Source organism: Lemur catta, chromosome 8 (genome assembly GCF_020740605.2).
Source record: "Lemur catta isolate mLemCat1 chromosome 8, mLemCat1.pri, whole genome shotgun sequence".
Classification (NCBI taxonomy): Eukaryota; Metazoa; Chordata; class Mammalia; order Primates; family Lemuridae; genus Lemur; species Lemur catta.
The window spans coordinates 83,334,691-83,357,787 of NC_059135.1; the positions used below are offsets into that span (position 1 = coordinate 83,334,691).

Here is a 23,097-nt window from a genome sequence, read left to right on the forward strand (position 1 = left end):
GTTGAGTCCTCGCCCCACCTGGCTGTGGAAGGCCGCCCCTTGGGATGAGTTTGAAGATACCCCAGCATGCCAGTGCATGGTCTGAGGCACTCCCCATCTTCCTCATCCTTTGGATGCTGCTCCAGGTGACACTCGGGCCCACTGCAGGTTTGTACACAAAGTACCCCTCGCATCCTCACCAACCTAAATTGCTGTCAATCCAAGGCTACTGCTGCTAAGCTGTAGGAGGGAATGAACTGTACTAAATGCTTAAGGATACCATAAGAAAATGACATCGCATGAAAATAAATTTAAAACTCAAGGTCAGGAATGACTTGCTTCCCTCAGAGGGCGCTATGCTCTGGAACAGCAGATAACAACATGGGCTCCAGGGTCAGATTCTAAATTTGAATCCTGGCCCCGCCACTGTGATTTCAGGCCAGTTACTGCCAGCTCCAAGCCTCACTTTCTTCCTGTGTATAATGGGGATAATAATGTTGCTTATACTTGACTGGGATGTTGTAAGGATCTTATGAGATGATTTATCTGAAGCATTTAGATGGCACTGACATCTCATAGCAGTGCCTTGCACAAAGTAAGCACTCCACAAATCTTAGTTATTTGTGTTATTTTCAGGTTTAGAGAGAGCCATGTCTCCAGGCCTAGAGCTGCACTGTCCAATATGGCAGCCAGTAGCCATGGAGCCATATAATACGGCTATCGAGCACCCGAAGTGTGGCTAATCCAATAGGAGATGTGCCGGGAGTTTAAAATATATAAAAATATGAAATACATAGTTCCAAAAAAATTAAAAATATGTCATTAATTATTTTTATATTGATTGAATCTTGAAATGATAGTACATTGGATACATTGGGTTAAAGAAAATATATTTTTAGAATTAATTTCACCTATTTCTTTTTATCTTTTTATCTTTTTGCATTTTTTAATGTGGCCACTAGAAAACTTACAATTACATATGTAGTTCACATTTGTGGCCACATTCACTTTCTATTGGACAGTGATGCTCAAAATGCTGTCCATAGAGTGACAGGGTAGCATCTCCAGGGAGCCAATCAGAAATGCAGGATCCTGAACCCACCCCCGAGTTATTGATTCATAATCTGCATTTTCAAAGATCCCTGGGTAATTTATATACTCATTAAAATAGGAGAAGCACTATTGTAGAGGAAAAACCAGTTTACCTCCCACATTGTCTGCATGGCAGAGGTGGGATTCCCTTTTACTTTCCTGGATAGAGAAGTTTGGGTTCCAATTGCTCAACCTCATCTTTCTCAGTTTGCGTATCTATAAATCCCATTAACGTTCCCACTCCCCAGTCTCACCCAAGGAACTCCATCCCTTCAGGGTCTTTTAAAATAGAACCTTAGTACATAAGGAATTTGGGGTGAGGCGGTGGTAGAGAAGGAAAATGAACCAATTTTGAAGTTATTCAAAAATGGAAAGAGGGTAAATTCCACAGTGTATTCAGTATGATAATAATCCCAGGCAAAATTCAATGGGGTATTTTTGAATAGTCAGTAACCACACAGAAAGGAAATCATACTTTATTATGAGATGATTAGAGGTCATTAATCATCTTTTATGTAAAAGAGTATGAAAATATAACCCATGAGAAAAAAATAGAAGACTGTATGTGTTTGGTATAAACAGAAAATGTAAAGTATAAAGTGTGGATGCCTTTACATTTCTGAAGTGTTTTTATATAAAAAATAGTTTAATTTTATGTAGCTTGCAAGCACAGAACTGGGAGAAAAGGATGGAAATTTTAAAAAGGCAATTCTCTATAAGGTAAAAGTCTATGTAATAATTGCAACTTTGTAGAATAATGAATTACTCATCACTAGCATGCAACTTGAAGCCACAAATTTGGAACTCTCCCAGAACCCCTTTCAAATTGTGGAGATCACGATTACACTATCTTAGTGAAGATAACAAGAATGATCACAGCAACAATGCTACAGTTATACCTCAACTTCTAGATTCTACCTCCACAGAGAAGAAAACAGTTACTTTGGAACCAAAAGACAGTCACTTAATGTTTTAATGGGCACAATTAATATATTGAAACTATGTAATATGAACAGAAATAAGAAAGTTTCCTTACTTTACCAATAGAAAAGGTCTACTCCATTACTCTCCTGTCAAAAAAAAAAAAAAAAAAGTTCCCAAAAGCAAACATGTGCATGGATTCTTTAAAAAAGGAGGCGGGGTTGGGCAAAAAGTGGAGATTGTACTAATTATGGAAATTAAAATGATAATGCAGTACAGCCCTTTGAACAAACAGGGTAGGGCTACATCCATTATCAAAACATGTTAACAAAGTAGCCATGTACTACGTGTCTTTTCAGTGACTGTTCCATTCCAGCCCTCTAAATCCACCTCATGTGCCCATACCCCAAATTAGTTCTCATCTGCCAGTTCTGTGCCCCAGCCCCTTTCTCCCTCTTCCCTCACTTCCTCATGCAACCCCCTCCCTATGTGGCTCCTTTCTTGAGTTTAGAAGGACCTCTTTTTCCTGGCTTTGACAATCCTCTGGATAAACATCAAAGCTCCCACACATATTCTGATATCTGCTCTCTGCTAGGATCACCCCACCCTATAACATAAATGGTCAAAGTGTAGGTAACAAATGCCCGTAATTATAAATGGTATAAGGAAATCACTGTGTGAAGCTGAGTTAAAAAGTATTATATGATACTCAAAATAGGATTTGAAAAATAAGGAAATAAATCTCCTTTAAGAAGTCTTACATCTGACAGGAAAAGAAAGCTAAGCATGTAGACTGCAGCAATGACACTGCACAGCGTTTTCCCCTCTGCTAAGGAGGAAAGAGAAATCAGGAGAAAAGTCTCAGAGCCACCATGTCTTTTAAGCTTTAATTCCACCCATGCAATTTGGAAGCTGAGTAAATATAATAAATATTTTTGTCTTTATAAAAGGTTACAGATTTTCAAGGATCTTTACCAAAGAATTATCACAAGAGGAGTTTTCTGCAAGGTCATGAAGAAAAGTCATGTGGCTTATATAAGATATAATAATCAACAAGTAAACAGAAATGCAGAAACTCTAGCATTAGCAAGTCATTACAAGCATTGAGGCTAAAGCTGCAAACTCCACACTGAGCCCTGCCACCTGAAGTTATTTTCCTTGGAAACAAGTTCTTATAGGAACTGTTTGATTCCTGGGGTTGCCTTCCAACCCTTAGAACTGGAATAGTTGCCAAATTTAGTGGGGAAGAAATTAGACTAGTAAGTAAATTAGTGTGGGGAAAAAAATCAGTATGATTTAGTAGGGACGGTACATGTTTTGTAAGCACATTAACTTTCAGGCCAGGGAAATGAATAGAGAACTGGCCCAGGTGTTAGAAGTTTAAGACGTAGACTTTAGGTCTGCAATTGACCAACACTGAGAATGTAAGCAAGTTGAAACTACCACAGGTCTTAATTTGCACATCTTGTCATAAAAATACTGGATTATGTCAGTCTTTCCTAACTTTCCCGGTTGGTATCGCCTGCTATATGATACAAATTTTCACATTTCTAGGCTGCATATTAGATTTGCTGAACAAGAACTGCCAGGAGAGGAGCCCAGGAAGTAATATGTTTAGCAAATAGCATAGGTGATTTGTTTCACAAACGTCGTTGATAATTGCTGCTTAAATGATACTTAAATTCCCCTCGGTTCTAAAATCCCATTTGTTTAAACCTTAGTTGAAATAATAATTCCTCTTCACCTAAACAGATAAATGAAGAAAGATATTATTAAATCAACAAATAATTAGAGTTTATTTTATTGAAGTTAGTCTTAAAAATGATAGATATGGTTGTAAGCTTTACTCTCCCGTACTCTAAAGGGCCTCATCAATTTGACAATATATCCTAAATAACAGCAACAACAAAAATTACAGGTACAGAATTTTGGGGCAATAAAGAACATGTATTGTTCCCAATCCATTCCACTCCAATGAAATAAAACATTACACATAATAAGAAAAGAGAGTATTACATTTACATAAATTTTCTTTAGAATGTAACTTTTATATCAATGTTTCTCTACATTAATTAGTGCTTAATAGAGTAAACTGGTGTTTAACATACCTATGAGATGAGAATAAATACATTCTATGACCCCACCTTCAAAAATGACAAATTGAAGCCAAAATCGGGTAACTCACGTACAGAAAGTAGCCATCATCATGAGCAGTACAGACAGAATTATAATTCCATTCACCTAACTCCTAATTCTGTTTCTTCCTTCTTAATTTCATTTTATATGAAAGTAATGACGATTATCTCCACTTACACACATCTGATAGGTGTCCAAATGTGTTACTAGCAACAATATTTATGGTGTGTTCACTATAAGTTAGGGAACATATTCTTCTCGCTTAAGACTGGAACCAAATTGGGGTATGCAGCTGATATATTGAAATACCTACCTCCTCAGCACAGCTAGCAGATATTAAATACAGGCCAACCTCATTTTATTGCACTTCACTAGGTCGCACTTCTCAGGTATTGCATTTTTTACAAATTGAAGGTTTGTGGCAACCCTGTGTCAAACACGTCTATCAGCACCATTTTTCCAACAGCATGTGCTCACTTCATGTCTCTATGTCACATTTTGATAATTCCTGAAATATTTCACACTTTTCCATTATTGTTAGGCCTGTTATGGTGATCTGTGACCAGTGATCTTTATGTTACTATTCTAATTGTTTTCGAGTGCAACAAACCACACCCACATAAAATGGCAAACTTAATAAATGTGTATATTCTGACTGTTCCTCCAACCAGCCATTCCCCCATTTCTCTCCCTCTCCTTGGGCCTCTCTATTCCTTGAGACACAGTAATATTGAAATTATGCCAATTAATAACCCTACAATGGCCTCTGAGTGTTCAAGTGAAAGGAAGAGTATTGCATGTCTCTGACTTTAAATCAAAATCTAGAAATGATTAAGCATAGTGAGGAAGGCATGTTGAAAGCCAAGACAGGCTGAAAGCTAGGCCTCTTGTGCCAAACAATTAGCCAAGTTGTGAAAGCAAAGGAAAAGTTCCTGAGGGAAATTAAATGTGCTACTCCAGTGAACACATGAATGATAACAAAGTGAAACAGCCTTACTGCTGATATGGAGAAAGTTTCAGTTGTTTGGACACAAAATCAAACCAACCACAACATTCCCTTAAGCTGAAGCCTAATCCAGAGCAAGGCCCAATTCTATGAAGGCTGAGAAAGGTGAGAAAGCTGCAGAAGAAAAGTTTGAAGCTAGCAGAGGCTGGTTCATGAGGTTTAAGGAAAGAAGCTGTCTCCACAACATAAAAGTGCAAGACAAGGCAGCAAGTACTGATACAGAAGCTGGAACAAATTTTCCAGAAGATCTAGCTAAGATCATTGCTGAAGGTGGATACACTAAACAAAAGATTTTCAATATAGATGAAACAGCCTTATAGTGAAAGAAGATGCATCTAGGACTTTCTTATTAAAGAGGAGAAGTCAATACCTGGATTCAAAATTTCAAAAGGCAGCCTGACTCTTTGTTAGGGGCTAATGCAGCTGGTGACATTAAGCTGAAGCCAATGTTCATTTACCATTCTGAAAATCCTAGCGCCCTTAAGAGCTATGCTAAATCTATTCTACCTATGCTCTCTAAAGGGAACAACAAAGCTTGGATATCAACATATATGCTTACAGCATGCTTTGCTGAATATTTTAAGTCAACTTTTGAGACCCACTACTCAGAAAAAAGATTCGTCTCAAAATATCACTGCTCATTGATAGTACACCTAGTCATCCAAGAGCTACAATGGAGATGTACAAGGAGATTCATGATGTTTTCATGCTTGCTAGCACAAGATCCATTCTGCAGCCCATAGTTCAAGGAGTAATTTTGACTTTCAATTATTTTTAAGAAATATACTGCTTAAGGCTATAGCTGCCATAGATAGTGATTCCTTAGATGGATCTGGGAAAAGTAATTTGAAAAACCTTCTAGAAAGGATTCACCATTCTAGTTACCAGTAAGAACATTTGTAATTGATGGAAGGAGGTCAAAATAGCAACATTAACAGAAGTTTAGAAGAAATGGATTCCAACCCTCGTGGATGACATTGAGGGTTTCAAGACTTCCGTGGAGAAAGTAACTGCAGATGTGGTGGAAATAGCAACAGAAATAGAATTAGAGCCTAAAGATACAATTGGATTGCTGCAATCTCCTGAAAAAACTAGAACAGATGAGGAATTGCTTCTTATGGATAAGGAAAGAAAGTGGTTTCTTGAGGTGGAAGCTACCCCTAGTGAAGATGCTGTGAACATTGTCAAAGTGACAACAAAGGATTTAGAATATTAACATAAATTTAGTTGATAAAGCAGTGGCAGTGTTTGAGAGGATTGACTCCAATTTTGAAAGAATATCTATTGTGGGTAAAATGCTATCAAACAGCATCACACGCTACAGAGAAATCTTTCTGTGAAAGGAAGAGTATGACTTTTGTTCTTCCAGGTAGATGCCCAATAATGAGATTGCTGGATCGAATGGTAGGTCTACCTGAATCTGTTTAAGGTATCTCCATAATGCTTTCCACAGGGGTTGCACTAGTTTGCAGTCCCACCAGCAGTGTATGAGTGTTCCCATCTCTCCGCATCCACGCCAACATGTGTTGTTTTGGGACTTTTTGATAAAGGCCATTCTCACTGGAGTTAAGTGATATCTCATTGTGGTTTTGATTTGCATTTCCCTGATGATTAGGGACATTGAGCATTTTTTCATATGTTTGTTGGCCATTCTTATATCTTCTTTTGAAAATTTTCTATTCATGTCCTTTGCCCATTTTTTGATAGGGTTGTTTGATTTTTTTCTTGCTGATTTTCCTGAGTTCTAAATAGATTCTTGTTATCAGACCTTTATCTGATGTGTAGTAAGTGAAAATTTTTTCCCATTCTGTAGGCTGTCTGTTTATTTTCATGACTGTTTCTTTGGCTGTGCAGAAGCTTTTTAACTTAATCAGGTCCCATTCATTTATTTTTGTTGTTTCTGTGATTGCCTTAGGGGTTTTCTTCATAAATTCTTTGCCTAGACCAATGTCTGTAAGAGTCTTTCCTACATTTTCTTCTAGAATTCTAATAGTTTCTCCCCTAAGGTTTAGGTCTGCCTGTACCCGAATGTTTATAGCAGCACAATTCACAATTGCAAAGATGTGGAAACAACCCAAATGCCCATCAATCCACGAATGGATTAGTAAACTGTGGTACATGTATAGCATGGAGTATTACTCAGCTATAAGAAATAATGGTGATATGACATCTCTTTGATTCTCCTGGAGAGAATTGGAACCCATTATATTAAGTGATGTATCCAAAGAATGGAAAAACAAACATCACATGTACCCACCAGAAAATTGGTTTCCCTGATCATCACCTAAATGCACATCAGGGAAGGGTACCAATTAGATATCAGATTAAGATGGGGGGTGGGGGAGGGGTTGGGTGTATGCCTACATGATGAGTGCGTTGTGCACCGTCTGGGGAATGGTCATGCTTGAAGGTGCTGACTCGGGGATGTGGGGGGTGGGGGGAGGGGATGGAGGTATGACTACATGGTGAGTGCCAGGCGAACTGTCTGGAGAATGGACACTCTTGAGGCTCTGACTCGGGGGGATGGGCAGGACATGACATTGTATATAACTTGAACTTATGTACCCCCATGATGAGCTGAAATAAAAAAAAAAAAAGGAAGGAAGAGTATATGGATGGGCCAAACTTCACTGGTGTCTTACTTTGAGGAATTGCCACAGCCACCCCAACCTTCAGCAACCACCACCCTGATCAGTCACCAGCCATTAACATGGAGGCAAGAAACTCCACCAGCAAAAAAGATTAAAACTCTCTAAAGGCTCAGATAATCATTAGCATTTGTTAGCTATATAGTATTTTTGAATTAAAGTATGCAAATTGTTTTTAAGACATAAAAGGCCACTTAATAGACTATAGTATAGTGTAAGCATAATTTTATATGCACTGGGAAACCAAAAAATGTATGCGACTTGCTTCTTTGCAATATTCACTTTATCGCAATGGTCTGGAACTCAACCCACAACATCTTTAGGTATGCCTGTACCAATTGAGAATTAGAGAGAATAGAGGCAATATGACCATGAGAAAAAGCAGAGTTATATGAAACTAGGTTGTTTGAACAACGTTTCCTCGGGAAAAAGCCAGAACAAGAAAATTACTGTTTTAAAAAACCTTCATAATGATAGCAAATTATGTTTTTATTTGCTCATCATTTTCACACTCTGAAATACTATGAAATAATTTTAATTTCCTAAGAGCACATATGTTCCATTTACCTCCCTTTGCTTAATTCTAGGGGATTAAAACAAAAAGAAAGTTTAGTTACCTTGAGATCAATAGGACATGATTCATCTATAGATGCAAACTTTAAATTATCTGTAGTAGAATTTCCAGAATATCAGCTCTACAGGCCAAAAACTACAGCAAGATCATTTTGTTTCACACCTCAAGAATTTCCGCAGCAGAAGCCAATCTGTTATATATTTACCTCTCTACCCTTAACAAATTCTTAGAGGAACCCACACATCAATACCTCAGCACCTCTGCAATATCCATTTGATGCAAGGAAATGTAACAAATTTCCAAAAAGGGAGCGTACTCACTTTCTAAACAAAATAATTTTTTGCTTCCATAATTTGGCTACAATAATTGCCTTCTGGTGTATTAACACCAGAAGGAAATATCTAAACTCCTTTACGTGTGAAGTCAATTTTAGTCAAAGATGTGGGAATTTTATTGTTTCACATATTAATAGTAGAGATAGCAGTTCCTGATTATAACTGAAAAACCAGCAGATCACTCACTATACACAATTATTATAGTTACATTTTTCATGGAAAGGGATATATTAACACACACGTGTGTGTACGTGTGTGTATATGTGTTTGTGTGTTCAATGGCAGACCAAACTTCATGAGTCTGTCATATTTCAACACATTTTGTGATCAGAGATATTGACAACTGTTGCCCCAGATTATCTGTTCAAGGATGTTTGTACAGTAAATAGCCTTGGAAGAGAGATACAATGTTACTCTCTGAGCCCAAGACTGTGCAATTTACTCCCAGCCCCCTTATAGGAGATTGGGGTTTCTAAAGTTCACTGTCCCTCTCTTGTCACTCAATCCACTATATGTGCAGGCATCATGTGGCCTTCATTGTGTTTTACTGTTGGAACTGGGCCTCACAAAACTGGTATAAATGATGATACTTTGGCTATTGATATTGTTGTGAGTAATAAACTACCCTTTGCCTCTGATCAAGAAGTCTCATAGTTTCTGCCAGAAATGATGAAACTGCCAGGCTAACATGTTAGCTCACAAGTAGGGAAATATCTTAGACCCTTTATGGTTCTTGATATGTGTATTTAACAGTCATTTATATATGAGCTTATAGACAGCTCTTCCTACAATGGCTTTGCGTAATTCCTTTAGAATTGCCTGTTTCTTAACTCTCTATCTGTGTTATAAGGAATCCTCGAGAGTCATTTTATGACTGTCCATTTCAATTAAGTAACTTAGCTCTGGGAAATCCTTTGAAAAAGTCAAAACTTTAGCCACATATTCTATTACACCTATTCCAAAAGCCTCACCTATTATACTTTTTCTGTATCAAATTGTTGCATCAAAATGCTTCTTAAATTGTAGTTTGTAGACGTCTTATAGTCAAATCATCTAGGATATTTTGAATGGGATGCTGATATACGAATTCTTAGTACAGTACCAAATCTGTTATCAGTCAATTCTGAACGCACATCACAGTTTCAGGATTCATAAAATAGTGCCTTAATCTCAAGTAGACGTTAACTGATAAAGAGTATAATGAGTGAGCCCTCATCTGCACCCCATACCACATGCAAGGCAGTAAAGTGTCCAGGACAGTGCCTGGGCCATGCTCTAGTAATGGCTCTTAACTATTTTTAATTTTCCCTCTTCCCAGAGCGAACAGATCACATAATTTTATTACTGAAAGAAACGTACCTTTTGGATCATATTCTAACTTCCTAATTTTCCAGACAAAGAAACTGAAGCATTTTCATTTTAACAGAAATTTTAAAGGGCATATTTCTTTCCTCTTCTAGGCTGCTTATTGTTTAATCTTGCATTTGAAAAACTACTTTCTACACAGCAGGAATACAACATTCATCATATTACACTAATGTAATTTTTTATGTGTTTCTCTCTCAAAATTGATTTTGCCCTCCTGACATTTAGGTGTCAGATAATTTGTTCCTCTTTCTGTCTCTAATTTTGGCACAGTGTCTAGCCTATGGCAGGGCCTCAATAAATGTGTGATTGCACATTCAATGCTCCCTACCCCCCAAGAAAGATACTTTGTGCTCACTGACTGCTTCCTATGCATCAGACACTATGCTATGATTTTTCTCCCCTTTAAATATGTATCATCTCATGTAATCCTGACAACTCTGTTGTTATCTCCATTTTAGAGATAAGAAAACTAGAAACTCAAGCTGTGTGACTTGCCCAACATCATACAATTAGGAAATGGAGGAGCTGGTACCCAACCCTGACAATCCCTATTTCAGAGCCTGTGTTCTTAATTACTAAGCTTATTGGACCTCTGTATTTGACCTTCATATCACACCACATAATCCATATAATCATAAGGACTACCCTCTTGTTTAATTTTAATAAACCCCAACTATTCATTTATTTCTCAAATGAAAGAAAAAAGATTTGGGTAGGCAGAATAATGGCCCCCCAAAACGTCCACATCTTACTCCCTGGAACCTTTGAATATGTTGTGATACCTGGCAATCGGGAATTAAGGTTGCAGATAGAGTGAAGGTTGTTAATAATTTGACCTTCATATAAGGAGACTACCCTGTCCTGGATTATCTGGGTGGCCCCAATGCAATCTTAAGGGTCCTTATAAATGGAAGAGGGAGGCAGAAGAATTATAGTCTGAAAGAGATTGGAAGATGCTACACTGTTGACTTTGATGATAGAGGAAGAAGTCATGAGCCAAAGAATAAGGAAATCTCTAAAGCTTGGACAGGCAAGGAATAGATGCTCCCCCAGAGCTTCCAGAAGAAACACAGCCCTGCCAACACCCTCACTTTGGCCCAAGGAGGTCCATTTTGGACTTCGGCCCTCTATAAGTGTAAGATAATAAATTTGTGTTGTTTTAAGCCATAAGTTAGTGGCAAATTGTTGCAACAGCAATAGGAAACCAATACATAGGAATAATAGAAAATAATGCCTATGGAAGAGACAGCTAGCTGCCTCTCAAAGATTTGTGCTTCCCTTCCAAAGTGTTACGTTCTTGCTGGAAAGTGGCTGCCCAACTAGGGGACACACTTTGCAAGAACTCTTGGCGTCCCTACCCTCACTCCTCTGCATTGAGACTGGACCACAATGACTAGTCTCCTTGGTGGGTGGAAGTACATCAGTTCTGAGACAAGACATGCAAGTTATGGCCCATAATTGTCAGCTTTCTGCTGCCTGGGTGATGCAAGACTAGCTTCTAACCACCGAATGGAAACTCATGCACAGAAAGGTTAACTAACTTGTCCAAGGCCACATGGGGTGGCTCAAATGAGTGTTAAGGGAGAATGGAGAAAGTTGGTTCTGGATATGTAGGCAGGGGCCAGCTCATACATGACCTTGTGAGTAATGTTAAAAAGTTTGAGTTTAGGAGAAACTGCTAAAGTCATTTTGCATGGGAATGATATACTCAGATAATATTTCTTGTAAGATTGCTTTGGCAGGAGTGTCGAGAAGAAAACTAATAACAGCTAATAATTATTAAGTGTTTATTATATAAGGCTCTGTTCTAAGTTGCGGGGATGTGTGTATGTGTGTATGTGTTCATTAATCTTCATGGCACCCCTATGAGCTAGAGATTATCATTATGTTCATTTGACAGATGAGGAAACTGAAGGCAAAAGAGATTAATTAACTCGTCCAAGGTTACATGGCTTGTAAGAGAAAGAGTGAGGATCTGAACAGAGGAAGTCTGTCTGCGAAGCCCATGTGCTGAACCATATAAATCATGCCCCACTCTATTTAAAAGAGGCACGAGTTGAAGGAGGGAAATCAGTTAGGAAACTATAATCATAGCACATATGAGAAATAGTGCTAGAAGTGGAGGTAGATGGAAATAAATAAATAGAATAACCACATTATATTTGGAGGTAGAATTAACAGAATTTGGTGACAGACTGAAAGTGGGCAAAGTGGTAAAGAACAGTGAATTACACTGGACATTTCCTAGGTTTCTAGCATAAGCACTTGACAAGAAAAGAGGGGGTTTCCTGAATTTTAGAGTAGTGAAAAAGCCTCTGATATGGGCGTGGGGAAGATGGTAAAGAGTCCAGTAGAAGGAAAACTGAATTTAAAATGCCTATAGATTATTCAAACAGAAATAGATATCTACAGAACCGAGTTCCAAACCTAGAAAGAATTGGTATAACTTAAATAAAGTTCATCAAGAGCCACAAATATAATTAAAGTTTTAGAAAAGCAGATTTTAGGAGGAATTCATTCAAAAGATCTATTGCACATCTGGTGACTACAGTTAATAAAAATATACTATATATTTGAAAATTGCTAGGAGAGCACATTTTAAGTATTCTCACCAAAAAAATGATAAGCACATGGTATGAGGTAATATATATATATATGTAAAATAGCTTGCTTTAGACATTCCTCAATGTATGCATATATCAAAACATTATGTTGTACATCATAAATACATACAGTTTTACTTGTATGTAAACATTTACTTTCAAAAAAGAAAAACAGATCTTAGAAGAATAAAATGAGCTATAAGTATATATCCCCATAGAGACACATAGACTTTTGGACATGAATACAAGGTGGACGAAGTGGCATTAGAAGTGGCATCACAGTTCAGCTGATCTTCTGGCCTTTCTCTTAACATAGAAATCGATCCCGTCCCCCATGTGCCTGAGAAAATGGCCAGAAGACACAAGCAGTCATTTCACTATTCATAAGTACGTGGCGATCTGACTAAGTAACTGTTCCCTCTTGAGAACAGAACCTGATGAAAAATTTAAACTAGAACATGGAAAACTGCAAAATACAAGAATAAGTTGGTGACGATGTTCTGAAACTTTTCTGCAGGAAGGTTTGGGCAGTAAGTGGATATTTCTTCTATATCCTACTTGCCAGTGCATTCACATACTCAACGGGGCTGGAGAAATAGGTTTGGAAGCAATAACTTTGTTTCAGAAATTGCACTGCCAAGAGGAACCTCATTACCTCTTGGCTTGATGTTTGAGAAAAATCCAGTCCACCTGATAAAATGAAGTTGAGCGAGACACTCAACTAAAGATTGTAAATGCAGTAGTCTCAGCGTGTTTTTCCAGTGCAATCTCTACTCCGGAAAAAAAAGAACTTAACTGTTCTTTAATGAAGTGCAGGTGTATGCGAACAATGGAATGAAGAGGAAAGTTGTCCCAAAGTGAAAAGAAATGCCTAAGACTAAATGGTAAGACTACATGCAGGGGTTTATATTCTTTTGTTCAAGAAATACGTATTATGTTCATATCCACTTTTTGCCAGGCAATGTGCTAACTGCTGTGAAGTCTACCACAATTACTAAAACTCTTTCTCCTCTCAAGATTCATACAAAATGAAAGAAGGAGGGAGGGAAAAGAAATAAAAAAATTGGATGATGAGAAAGAGAAAATGTACAAAAGAAATGGAAGGAAAATAAGGTTGAGGGAGAAAAAAGAGAAGTGGAATGAAGGAAGAAGAGAAAGAAGAGTCGTTTACAGTTTTCACATACCTCAGGCCTATATTATGTTTCATTGATTTCAATAAATCCTTAAAACAGTGTGTCTCATTGTTTCAACACATATTCACCGAATGTCATTGTTGCTGAAGTCCTCTAGAAAACAAAGCCTATAATGAGAATTTGGGAGCTAATACTTAATTGGAAAGTTGCAAGGCCTGGAGACAGTGACAGTGAGGAAACAACAGGAACAAAGCAAAGAAATGATGAACAATCCTGTGTGATGTGCTACTGGGCAGACTACCATTTCACACCAAACCACAAAGACGTACGGCAAACACACCGCAGATCCTGGCAAACAGGATCTCTCTGGAAGGATTGCAAGAAGAAACTGCACGCGGGAACAATCTGCAGGTGCACTGAGGATGGCCTGGCTCCCTCTCAAATCCTGTTTTCCATTGGTCAAGGTTCACTCCATAGTGAGCCAAGCCCCCCTCACTTCCAGCTTGTACCTTCCTGATTGCAGCATCCAGTCCCTCAGCTGCCAGGCAGGAAGCCCGATCCCATGTACCACAACATGGGTTTCATCCAAGTCTGAAAGTGGACTGGCAACATCTTTATAGTCTAGGAGGGGAGATGAAATGGTTAAAGCATAGAGCATAAATAAAGAGAAAGAAAGAAGGTGAAAAGAGGAATATGAGAAAGTATGTAAAGCTTGAATTCAATACGAGCATCTTTTATGGGCCAGATACTGTGCCAAGTGCTGGAGAGATGCTAGGAAATAATACAGATGTGGTCCTTGACCTCACAGACTTGCACAGCAGCCTGAGGGGTGGTGCACACACACACACACACACACACACATACACACACACACACACACACACACACACAGGAATGATTATAATGCAGCAAGATAAAACACTATGGGATCTAAGGAGTGGAGATACTTTTGTCACCTCAAAGGTCTCCCAGATGAGACAATTTCTAAGTAGGGGTTATCCAGGTGGCAGGTCAGAGCTGGAGGTAAGTTAGTGAGGGTGGGGGACACGAAAGTGACCTAGGGTAGTGGGCAGAGGGCAGAGAGAGACGGACTCCAAAGGCACAGACTGAGAAAAATGTTCAGTGTTGTTGGAGCTCAGAGCGTTGGACAGAAATGGAGGAGTTAACAGTTCAGTTTCTACAACGTCATGATCTGATCATCATAAGGCCTAAGATCACAGCCTACCATTTCGCCTCTCTACCCTAAGTCCTTTCCTTCATCCACCCTGTATTCGTGTCCAACTCGATTATCAGTTTTACTTCAACTATGTTCTATGACTTTCCACTTACTCACCTGGCTTGCTTCACCTGGGATTCTGTCCCTTTTTCATGAGCACCTGTATGAAACAGCCCTGCTTTTAAGACCCAGGTAAAATCTTTCTTCTCCACAAATCTACCATATGTCCTCACACCCCAATGGTTTAACCTCTTCTTCCCTAAAATTCCCATTTTCTCTGAAGGAACTTATTTCTGTAGTTCTTTAACTGTCTCATCTCCCCTCTTAGACTGCTAAAGAGATCATAAGTAACATTGACGGAAATGAGCAATTTGAAACCATTCATAGTCTCTATGATTGGTTTTCTCTGGAGAACAACAGACAGAAATATTTAACTCTGGAAATCATTTAGAAATCAATCAGCATTGTCATGGGCCAAGACCCTGTGGCAAGGTTACCTTTCAGTTCAAGCTGATCACTCTGCCTGGGGATCCCCACGTTATTTCCTCCTTTGCCTTCCTCCCAGTCTTTCCCCACAGAACATTTCCATCACTCAACGATTCTCACATCTCCTGTTTTACCTGATGGCATTCTGGACCCTCTGGACCACCAGGCTTTGGCATGAAATGCTGACACACAGATAACAAATCATTCTGGTTTGGTCAATAGTAAAACAATTCTTTTCTCTATGCTATCCAAAAACCAAGAAGAATTCAACAGCACTTCCATTTTCCGTATCTGAGGAGCTTCCATTTCCAGAAGTATTTGCCATTTGCCTTTATCATTATGGGTGCCGGCACCTAGGAATACAAAGAAGGATTCCAAACACAACCTTCAAGGCCTTCTATACCCTATTGGGTGACAAAGAAAATAACAATAATGGTTAGAAATCAGGCAGAAAGCGATGTGCTACAAGAGTGTGGACTTAGTGCTACAGGGCTAGGAAAGTTGAAGTATTATTGGTAAAACCATTGGGAAAATCCAAATTCATATCTAGATTTAGGTCCTTGACAATCTTCTTCCTCCATGATGTCACATGCTTTGGATTCAGGAACACATAGTATTGAATTATCAATTTAGTTGGGTTAATTTTGAAGAAATATATAACACACTGCATGAAGAAGAACATGTGTTCTTCCTCTTTAGGAGGTCACATCAAGAGGACCCACACATCATCCAAAAAGGCTGTTTTTCCACAAGCCATTTATTTTTCCCAGGAGTAACCCCTACACAATGCTAGGCTTTCTCCTCAAATACCCTGTCTCTCTCATTTATCCAGGGCATCCCTCTTCTGCTCTTGTCAAAATCATGTAAATTATACCATGAGCTAAATAAATTAGGAAAATTTTAATGTCAAGAACAGCCTGATAATTTAATGAATGCTTAAATCAGGATCTCTTCAATATTTTTCTAAGCACAGTAATTCAATAAACATTTGCTATATCACACTAAGATGTTTGTTACAGTTGATTAAAAAATCACTAAACTGAGATACAAATGCAATAAAACAGAGGCAATAGAAACCAATCTCAATCGAGACTTCCTCTGACCCAATTGCCTCTAAGTATTTACCATTCCTTTCCTTCTTTTCTAAACTTTTCTCAGCTTTATACTTTTAGGGAGAATATTTAAATTATATTCACATATGATCTATGTTTGCCTCTGCAAAAATGTACGGATTAAAAATGAGATATACATTGTGACTTTCACCAACTTTCCTAGGTCATTCCATTTACAGACAACAATTTTGGAAATAAGGTTTCCTGCACCCAGCCTGTGGTAGTGTGGCATTCTCACTCTAGAAGGAGATGGAGTCAATACTAGAGATCTGGAGCATCTGTGAATCTAGGATCCTGTATCTATAACCTATGGGCAAATGTGTTTTCAAATCCCAAACTCTATCCTAGAAAGTTTGAAGGTTCAGATGGAACAGAAAGACCCCCAAGGGTTTGACTTAATAAGTTTCCTTCTCCTTCTTCTTCCTTCCCCTCCTCCTCTTCTTCCTTTTCTCCTCCTCCTCCTTCTTCTCCTTTTTCTCCTCCTCTTTGATAAAAACAGGAGCAACCAGCTTCTTTCACTCACCTCCTCACCCCCTTCTCTCCCCTCCCAGCCCTTTCTATCCCCGGTTATGACACATGAAGAGTCCAGAGACCTGCCTGTTGATAACTACCTTCTGCTACCCTTTGCTGACTTTCTCCTACACCCATGATTCCAATCATTGAAGATGTTTCCAAGTGCGAACTGTCATCCAATATCTGCTGTTAATTAGCAAAGGTAATTTTATTCAGTTATCTTTGCTTCTCTGTGAGCAGAAAGCAAAGAAAATGCTGTAACCCCACTTAAACAGTCTCGTTTCTCCTCTAAGGTTCAATACCAAGGGAAGTTCCTCATGCACTACTTTCCTGACCCTTGTTCTCACACTCAAATGAGTTTATTGACTTTAATACCAGTTTCTAAAGACAAGTAAAGGACATTTCCAGTCTCTCAAATGATGATGGAATATCTCCTCCAATTGCCCCTTGAGAAATCTGTTTCTCTGTTCAGAATGTAAATTACTTTATTTCATGTCTCAAAAACTTCTTAGGTAATCAGATTCATTTGCGAATGAGACATGACTACTCATGAGAATTTTATTAACAAACTAAGATTTTTACATTCTTATATGCCGCTAAGAATATAGGATTTCTTCTCTGCTTAAAAGCATGCAGTAGGGAAATAAAGGCTCCAGTGGACACTCATACTCTCAAACAGAAAGTCTTACTCCAGAATATCACAGGAGACCTACTTTCCCAGTGTCACGGTAACTTCTTTATTTCCTGAGCTCTCCTCACACCTGTGCACAGGCTGCCACTGAACGCAAACCTGCTGCTCCTCTCCATGTGTTCTCCCCATATAGAATATGCTTTGCTATTGACCCCAAACTCACTTCAAGCATTACTTTCTCTATGAAGATTACTCTTGGGCATCATTACATGGGTTCAACCATTTTGTATATGAAGTGATCACAAGACTTAAGACACTATAGCGTAAGTATTAGTTCAATTGCTATTCCAGTTAAAATACTATAAATTACTGGGGGCACCTTCACGACAGGAGTGCTTAGTGCATAGACTAAATCACAGCTGGTATATAAACTATTTTTGAAAAAAAAGGAATGTTTGATTGTCATCCACTTTTACTCACTAAATCAATATATTTAAAATCAAGTTAATGAATTAGAAGATGGATACAATACTTAAGTGGTTTATCAATGTTCTGTCCAACTCAAAATTAAAACCCAGAACACAAAATATATTATATATCTCCCTATGTATATTATAATACTTAGAACTCCAGGACATGTTCCCTTATCTGCTCATGTACTCTCTTAATGACTGCTCTGGGCAGAGCATGATAAAGACATTCTTAACTGGGTGGAGGGGGCAACTAACGAATTTAACAATTCAAAGATAAACGGTGTCCCTTTTTTAACATAGCTGTGTCCATGTGATGCCAAATAATGAATCTGAAATATATATTTAAAAAAAATACAAGCAGTGTTCTGCTCAAATACAATGACACCAATACCTTTTCCTGATTTTTTAACTTAGTTTGTTCTTATTTTTTTTTATTTTTCTTTTGCTTCACAATATCAATCCATTCTACTTCTATGTCATTTGACTCCACATTTGTTGATACGCCAGTCTCTAGGCTACATTATCATAAAGGGAATAAATATTCCCTGCTCTTTATTAGATTTTGAAGTTGCTTTCCTTGTTTCATGTCCTACTTTCTGAGACATAATCCTTGAATTCAGGTTAAGTGGCTTTAATCACATTTGAGAAAAGGGCAAGAAGAAAGTAGCCTGACCACATCCAAGCTTTTGGATTTACGAGTAAGCATCACTTTTGCTGATGCTTCTGAATTATAAAAGAGAAACACAATTCTCTTTAAAATAATAACTGTTAAACAAAAATCATAAATAGTCCCCTATATTTGCACTCACAATTCTATTGGGCTCGATAATATTACTGGTAATACTTCTCATGTTGATTGTTACATTACTATTTTGGCTATATTTAAAATATCATGTAGACATTGGACAACAGTGTTGGGTAAATATGCAACAGGTGTCATTATGCTTGTCCTGTCAACATAATGAATTGAGGTCAAATGGTGAATGGGACATCATCGAAGGTAAGGCATCAACAGAACAACATCAACGTCAGGATTCAGCCTAGGCCAGGAGATTTGGAGGCCCTTGGGAGGGAATTAGCAGTCTTTTTATTTATTTATTTATTTATTTCAGTTATGGCATCTAGAAATCCTATTGCATTCTGTTGTGTGAATGATCCTTGGAAATGAAGTTGTTTTTTTTTTTTCTCCCAAGATTGTAAATTCCTATAAGATCAAGCTCTTGGAATGCAAAGCAGTTAACTCACAGGGATGGTGGGATTTTGCTGGGAAGAAAATTCAAGGAATTATACTGCAGAGAATGAACAGAGTGATCCTTGAGTCTAAGGGAAAATTAACCTTATGAGAAAGTCAACTGTGACTGAGAAAGGCATTTCCAAAACCAGTGCTACTAAAATGCTTTCTCCCTCCAACATATCTAACATCAACAGCATCATCATCATCATCATCATAAAAAGCTGATGTTCACAGAAACTGAAATGCAAAGAATGTCACCAATTTTGGCCCTTGTTAGTGTATTAGCAGAAATGTTAGAAATATTTAAATTTGGCCAAATTAATTGGGCATACACTCACTGGTCCCTTACAATAGGAATTAAATTGTTCTCTTGTTTTTAATGCGGACCAAGAGGAAACTCTCATTGTCAAGGTATATCTATAAATGATAACAGTAAGAAATGAAAGCATTTATAAGAAACAAAAGTAATGGATTAGCAATCCGGCTGGCTCACTTCCACACAAGAGCAAAAACCACCTTTAATAACAACTACGAAGGTAAGTAGTAAGCTATCCCGTGACTTTAAGGTGCTGTGCTATTTTGCTATATTATCCAACATAGTTTTACTCACTACATTCAGGTTTGTACAAGAGCACATGGTCACACTACACAAAGGTGTGTTTACATCCTGGCCCCACATCTAGCCTCCCCCTGCCAAGAACTGGGCTATCAGACTTAGGACTTCCTAAGTACTTTCTGTTTCCCTGTGAACCCAGCCATTAATTTTGAGCTGTGCCTTGGCCTAAGATATTTTCTTCTTCTTTAGATGCTTGGAGCAGATTGTAGAGGGCTTAATAGGCTGTTAAATCTGCAATTAACACTCATTCTCTATTTACCTGCCCCTCACCATGGAGCTTCTAATTCTTTCCCAACTCTAGAACACCTTCTTCCTACTTTCTAATTACAATCTTCCTGCCTGGTATATTTCCATTTCAAAAGCTGGAAAGTTTAATGTTGAGGAATAGAAAGTTTAGAAACAAGTGATCCCCAAGAAAACTATTTTTACAAAAGAAACTTTAGAAAGATGAAAATTTCCACAGAAGATTAAAAGCTGAAGCTGAAAATAAGCAGGTCATAATACATCAATTCTATAAAAATGTGCATTTATTTGCTGATCCCTGAAGACCCTAGAACTGTAGACCATAGTAAAAGGGGAGAAGAGAGGAACTGGGATGGAAAGATCACCAAGGTTTGAAAGCGTAATCTGAAGGTTTCTACCTAAATTCTGTTTCTCCCAATTCAGAGGCATAAATATAGTCATATTTTATCCCAAAACAGAAAGTGTATAAGTTGTCATTTTCCAAAAGTGAAGTTAGGGAAAGAAGAAAATTTAACTATTACTTTTTAAAATAATTCTATCCCTGTAAATGTGTCCCTTTAACTTTGATTGTTGAAGCAAAATGCTAAGGACTCTGTAAAGATTATGCCAGGAGGTGCATTATCTGAGGCTATGGTCATAGATGCCTCTGGAACTCTGAGAAACCATGTCGCAAAAAAGGTACCCAGCATGAAAAGCTTTATAGAATAAAACAGATGCTATTGCCATAGCAAGAAAACTTTCATCTTGCCTTCCTAATCAAAGGCCAGGATAGCAATGTGTACTCACACTTGGCGAGCCCAAGGAAACATGCCCCCTTTCCCACTTCTGCAGGAGGCACTGCATGTGTTCCCCAATGTGGCTGGAACAGGCCACAAATTCTTCCGGAGTGAAAGCATTGTTGTCCACTCCTGACTTTCAGTCAATCAACTTAAATAAATCTGAGCGTTCCCCAGTCTCTCTATGCTGTCACTGTCCCAAACTCTGAAACAAACGGACGCTGCTGAGGGTGTGCCTGCCCACTGGAGAGCTTAACATTCCTCCTCCTTTGTCTCCTCCTCCTCCTCCTCATCCTTCTTCTTCAGAAAAATTAAAATTTGGCAATAAAACAGTGGATCCTTGATGTTTAAAATGGATATGTCTGTAGAAATTCCCACATCCACAAATTCACATACAAAAAAATCCTTTGAAGGCTACATACTATTGTATGATTCCAACTATATGGCATTCTGGAATATTCAAAACTATGGAAGCAGCAAAAAGATCAGTGGTTTTGAGGGGTTGGTGGGGGAGGGAAAGATGATGAAGCGGCAGAGTACCGAGGATTTTTAGGGCAGTGAAACTATTCTGTATGATACCATAGTGGTGGATACATGTCATTAAACATTTGTCAAAATTCATAGAATGTACAACACCAAGTGTCAACCCTAATGGAAACTGTGGACTTTGGGTGATAATGATGTGCCAATGCCATATCATTGATTGTAACAAATATATAACTGTGGTGTGGGATGTGAATAATGGAGGAGACTGTGCATGTGTTGGAGCAAGAGATATATGAAATTCTCTGTACTTTCTAGAAACTCAACTTTGCTATGAGTCTAAAACTGTTCTAAGAAATAAAGTCTATTTTTAAATAATGAAAAAAAAATCCTTTGAGAAAATGCACACACAAAAAGAATGCTATCCGTTCATTACTAACAGGCTCACTCCAGCACATTAGACCCTTGGCTTGTAGCACTCATTTGTGCTGCACATCTTAGGTATATTTGTTCATTTAACTTTCCCAAAGATTCTCTGGAGACAGATGTTATTATTATTACTACCCTTTTTAACTATCCCAAGAAGCTAAAAGTAGAACTTAGGGGTGGTTTGCAAATGATTGACAGAACAAATATTAAATCTGTGAATGCTAAGTGTCAATTGTATCAAGAAGACTACTAGGAGAGCTGGAGACAGTTTTCCTTCCAACCAGCAGCACCATCTGCCTCAGAACCGGCTGCCTACCTTCCTTGGCCGTCCGTGTGGCAGCCGCTGGTCTGCTCTGGGCACAGTACACCTCCCGGGTCTGGATGCCACCGCCACACACGGGTCCTGCCACATGCCAGTAGGGATCGTGCTGCTCGCGGAGGAGAGAGACTTGGCATTCTTTCCACTCAGACGTTCTCCAGGAATACCTGTGTGGTTTGATTTATTTAAAAGAAGAAGAAGAAGAAGTAAGGAAAATATACAATTCTATAAGAAACTTACAGCCATCATGACCTCAAGTGACAATCTCACTTTCTAAGGATGAATCTTTGCCTGTGAATAAAGAAATCTACTGGTTTTGAATTACTAAAATCCCTTTTATTTCCTAGAAAAAACCCCAGCAGCCCAGGATGGTACTAAATAGGACAGGATGACCAGATTGCAGGAAGGTAATTTGGATAAACAGTGCGTGTGTCTTGCCTTGAAGCTGGAAGACTGTGAAGGATTAGAGGAAGGAGTTGGAAATCCAAGGAGCAGCTGAACATGTCATAGGGTTTCACTTCACAGACTTCCAGATGACTTTGTGTGAAAGTTGCCCTTACTTAATAGGATTTCTATACTAGGATAGTATATACATGTGTGAAATTATAAATATATTATTTTATATAGACACAGATGACCTCCAACTTTTCAATTTTCTTGATACAGAAAACTTTCTGTCCATTTGACCCTTGCCATTTGGATAAAAGTGTGCATGTTAAAAATGATTTAACACTGTGACACTATATTTAATTGATTAACACATTTTTACAT

At 38.2% G+C, this 23,097-nt stretch overlaps 1 protein-coding gene across 1 annotated transcript in view; it reads right to left on the reverse strand.

The window, feature by feature from the left end:
* THSD7B (thrombospondin type 1 domain containing 7B) overlaps positions 1 to 23,097 on the reverse strand; it is a 718,374-nt gene that overhangs the window by 502,482 nt on the left and 192,795 nt on the right. Inside the window, exon 4 of the mRNA XM_045559264.1 lies at positions 22,324 to 22,493. Coding sequence (XP_045415220.1) covers positions 22,324 to 22,493 — 170 coding nt within the window. The remainder of the gene's footprint in view (positions 1 to 22,323; positions 22,494 to 23,097) is intronic.